The sequence below is a fragment of the Atta colombica genome, unplaced genomic scaffold (genome assembly GCF_001594045.1).
Source record: "Atta colombica isolate Treedump-2 unplaced genomic scaffold, Acol1.0 scaffold228, whole genome shotgun sequence".
Lineage (NCBI taxonomy): Eukaryota > Metazoa > Arthropoda > Insecta > Hymenoptera > Formicidae > Atta > Atta colombica.
This window is the reverse complement of record NW_017259325.1, coordinates 1,737,306-1,742,113: the sequence shown is the minus strand read 5'-3', so window position 1 is coordinate 1,742,113 and position 4,808 is coordinate 1,737,306. Positions and strand designations below refer to the sequence as shown.

The following is a 4,808-nucleotide window of genomic DNA, read 5'->3' as shown; positions in this document are numbered from 1 at the left end:
TAATATCGTAAAATTTTAATTTTTGTAATACTTTTTTAGTTTTTTAAAAATATTTTGTTATTCTAAACTCTATCTTATATTCTATTTAACTATTTAAATTATTAAACAAAATTTATATATAAAATTATTTAAAAAAGCACTGATGATTTTTTTAATTTTTTAAATTTTGTAGTAAGTGATTTGCAAAAGTTATTAACATAAATTATAATTAAAAGAATTTATTTTATTTTTTGTTTATTTTTTCAATTTTCTTTTTAGTAAATAAAAAGTTTTAATTTTTTTTATTTCTTATGTTTTATTCAGTTTTTCTTTCAGTCAAGAAATTCTTCAAAAAGTGATCAGAAAAACCGGGAAAGGTCAGGGAATATTTTTTTGCTTCTGTAGCAACCCTGATTATGTAATCTAAGAATATTGTTATTTCATTGTTAATGTTGTAGGAATAACATAGAACCGGAAAACCCACAATTTGAGCACTATGTAAACAGCTTTGTTGGATCACTGATACTCGAGTTAGAATCAAAAGCAAACACTCTTACTACCGAAGACATGTTTGTAACAAAGATGAAATTGATAGAGGCTGCTAGCATGTTCCGAGTGAGTTATATTTATCTCTTGTGTTTTGCGTTTATATTTCACTCATACTTAATTTATTTACTTTAATGAATTATAAAAATGTTACATATCTCTATTGTTCTTTTATTATAGCAAAGATACAGTGAAAATCCAATGTCATTGTATAAAATAATTAGACATTGCTTGGGCACGGAAATGAAATTGGTAGCAGAAGCCGAACATTTAGGAGGTTTAATAAGCAGTGACAGGGTCAGTTTGATGATAGGCGATACGGTAACGGAAATAGCTCATCAGGTCGATACATTACGGCGAAAGACATATGAGACCGGGGAGGATTTACGAAAGATAGAACAGGAGCAGGAGTCTTTCGCTCTTAGTTATCACGAGTGTACGAAACTGAATGCCCATTTGCAACATATCGCTATGCAAGTGCAGAATCAGCAAAATATGGAGTTAGAAAAAAAGATTAGGAGGTAAAACGGTTGTTTATAATTTACATTTAAAATGTACAATATATTACAATTTCTGTTTATTTATGATATATGATCAATGTTTGATTTAGACAAAAAGAGCAGCAGGATTTGCAATTGAGTCAAAAAGTAAATGGTGTGGTTCGTCTACGTTTGATGCTTATGGAAAAATTGGATGATATTATCAAAAAATTAAATATTTTACAATCAAGAATTCTTGACGATGAACTCATAAGGTAAAAAATATCGATAAATATTTAAAATTAAAAATATTTAAAATTAATAAGATACAGACTTTTTTTTCTTTTATTGAATCATGAACTTGTTTCGTTTAGGTGGAAGAGAGATCAGCAATTGGCAGGTAATGGTGCAAATTTCGCGTCCAATAATTTAGATTCCATTCAGGAATGGTGCGAGAGTCTCGCCGAGCTAATCTGGCAGACTCGACAACAGATTAAAGAAGCGGAACGTTTAAAACAAAAGTTTCAGTGTGAACCACCGGGCATTCGAGATACTCTTCCGAGTTTAAACACACAGATTACACAATTTCTCAGTTCACTTGTTACAAGTACTTTTATTATTGAGAAACAACCACCACAAGTCATGAAGACCAATACTCGTTTTACGAGCACGGTACGTCTTCTTGTTGGGGGCAAATTGAACGTTCACATGACACCGCCACAAGTTAAAGTGAGCATAATTAGCGAAACGCAGGCAAATGCTTTGCTGAAGAGCGAGAAAATGGCAAAATGTGGCGAGGTCAGTGGCGAGATTCTGAATAATACAGGCACAATGGAATATCATCAGGTGCGCGAGATTTTTTTTATACTTAATGTAATAAGAAGGTAGACAAGACATTTTGCAAAGCATCGCTCTTAATATCAATTCAAAACTGCAAAATATACTTATATAATATCATTTTGCAGGCAACAAGGCAACTCTCGGTGAGTTTCCGCAATATGCAGCTGAAGAAGATTAAGCGCACGGAGAAAAAGGGTACAGAATCTGTGATGGATGAGAAATTTTCATTACTGTTTCAATCGCAATTTTGCGTTGGCGGAGGCGAATTAGTATTTCAAGTTTGGACTTTAAGTTTGCCGGTAGTCGTGATAGTACATGGTAACCAGGAACCACATGCATGGGCTACGGTCACTTGGGACAACGCTTTTGCTGAACCAGGTAGACAACCGTTCCAAGTGCCGGAAAAAGTGCCATGGGGACAGGTGGCTGAGGCATTGAACATGAAGTTCCGTTCAGCGACTGGTCATCCTTTGACCGATGACAATCTCCGATTTCTTGCGGAAAAAGCTTTTCGAAGTAACGGCAATTCAGTCGGTCAGGATTATTCGAACATGTTGTTGAGCTGGGCACAGTTTTGTAAAGAACCACTACCCGAAAGAAACTTCACTTTTTGGGAATGGTTTTATGCTGTCATGAAATTGACAAGAGAACATCTGAGAGGTCCATGGATCGACCGATACATCCTTGGATTCATCCGGAAAAAACAAGCAGAAGAAATGTTAGCAAATTGTGCGGTTGGCACTTTCTTGATGCGTTATTCTGATTCAGAACTCGGCGGTATCACTATCGCTTGGGTTGGAGGTAAAATATTAAAACATAAATATTATTTAATAGTGAAATAAATTTTATGTAATAAGATACATGCTATAACTAGTATCTTTCTTAATGTTATCAGATCAAGCAACAGATCATATTTTCATGCTGCAACCATTTACTAGTAAAGACTTTGCTATTCGAAGCTTGGCTGATCGCCTTGCCGATATGCAACATTTGCAGTATCTCTATCCAGATATTAGCAAAGATACTGCCTTCGGCAAATATTACACTCCATTCACTGGTAAATGTAATTGGAATGCAATGACTGATTTTGTGATTAATTAATTAATAGTAATTAATTAATTAATTTCTGTAGATAACCAAACTCAAACGTCAAATGGATACGTCAAGCCATATTTAGTAACACACGTGCCAGGTTGGGGTGCTCTGCCCAGCATCGGTGGTCAAACGCCATCGCATTCGTCTGTAACAGGTATAAGCAACAACGGTCAAAGTGGCCCAGGCGGAAGTTACCCTGCTACACCACAAACTGTATTTCCGCCACATAGTCCACCAGATCCATCTACGCGGGACACGCCATCCGTAGCATCAAGGTCAGTCTCTTGGATGTAATATCGAATCATGTGATCTTTATCTGGTATTTCTATTAAATCAATTATGAAATATCGAAATATGCCTATACATTCGGTACTTTGTTAGTCTTGAAAAAGTAAAACGAATCTCAGATACATGATGTCCAGTGAATTAAATAAAAGACATTTTTTTTCAAGTAATAGTGCAATTTTCGAAAAAGATGATTCTTCTTCGTACTTCAAAATTGTTTCACACATGTATTTCTTTTTGTTTTTTCATTACTTTCTTTACGAGATATCACCTTCTCATCGGTTGTGGCATAATTTACCGGACATCTGTACATTGAACATATCGCGCTCATTTTAGGAATGATAACCTTAAGATGAAAATTCTAAATTTTTCAATTATTATTACAAACATGTAATATAATTAATTATATTATGAGTAATAATTTTAAAATTAAAATTCTAAATTTTTCGGTTAATATCATAAGCTTGTAATATAATTATGCTACCGTATTAACAGATGTTGAATCTGTTTTTGTTGATGGCACAGAAGATTTTATTTCTCATCATTTAATATTTTTTATATTGTAAATTAAAATGAAATCTTATAATACAATACCAAAGTACCATATTACATCCCTCCGGCTTAAAGAAATGAAAATCGAAGACAATAATTTATGTGAGCTTCTTGCAAATGAGAACAAGTATTACACATTCCTTGCACTTAACTCACATTTTCATCTTCTAGATTTTCTATTTTTTGCAAAGACGGTCAGTATTTTTTTTTTTTTATAAGCGTTTTTTGACACAAGGAGTTTTATAGAAGAAAGCTGTAATAATAACTGCGCGATTGTACTTTTTGTAAACGTTTTTACGAAATATTGTCCGTTTAATATTGTAAAATTAAGGTAAACAAGCGAAAGGGGGGAAAATGATACATACGATATGCATTATTCAACGAATTTTGTAATGACTGATAGTATGTCTTGAGTGATATTGGGTTATTCGGATATATTGTGTCTGAACAAGGCAACTGTGACGAGAATGCAGATAAATAATCATTATTTGCTAAAACGTTCAAAATATATGTGCAAATGTATGACGCCATAAAATAACAATCATGTTAAATTATCATTTAATAATATTCTTTTCTCTTTTTTTAAAATAATTTTTTGCTTATTTTGACATTTTCTCATGTATATTTATTATGTGTACCCCAATATTTTTGTCCAATAATAAGACTTTATTCATACTATAAGTATGATAACGTCCCAGTTGCGTTTCCCAATTGTTTGCTGAAATGTTCTTCAATAAAACACACGCGCACGCGCGCGTGCGTGCAAACAAGTAGGATTGTTCCTATTAGTCAAATATTTAAATCTTGACTTACAATTACGTAATTGAAATATATTCTAATAATAAAAAGAATATATTTTATTACAAATATACATTTCAGTCTTATCGTAATATAATATTCTGTTAAAATATTCAGATATAGCCGGTATTTTAAGCACTGTATGTCTATTTCTGTTATAGTTTGTTACGATAAATGCGTTTCCAATTTTAATACAGGCTTTCTTCAAAACAGATTTTGAAAATATATGTAATA

General features: G+C 32.6%; 1 protein-coding gene across 2 annotated transcripts in view; it reads left to right on the top strand.

The window, feature by feature from the left end:
• Positions 1–4,808, top strand: part of LOC108688340 (signal transducer and activator of transcription 5B) — a 9,683-nt gene that overhangs the window by 3,008 nt on the left and 1,867 nt on the right. For both annotated transcript variants that reach the window (XM_018194564.1, XM_018194563.1), the window contains 7 exons: positions 438–594; positions 706–1,046; positions 1,136–1,279; positions 1,379–1,850; positions 1,970–2,645; positions 2,740–2,901; positions 2,977–3,214. In XM_018194564.1, the coding sequence (XP_018050053.1) occupies positions 438–594; positions 706–1,046; positions 1,136–1,279; positions 1,379–1,850; positions 1,970–2,645; positions 2,740–2,901; positions 2,977–3,214 (2,190 nt within the window). The remainder of the gene's footprint in view (positions 1–437; positions 595–705; positions 1,047–1,135; positions 1,280–1,378; positions 1,851–1,969; positions 2,646–2,739; positions 2,902–2,976; positions 3,215–4,808) is intronic.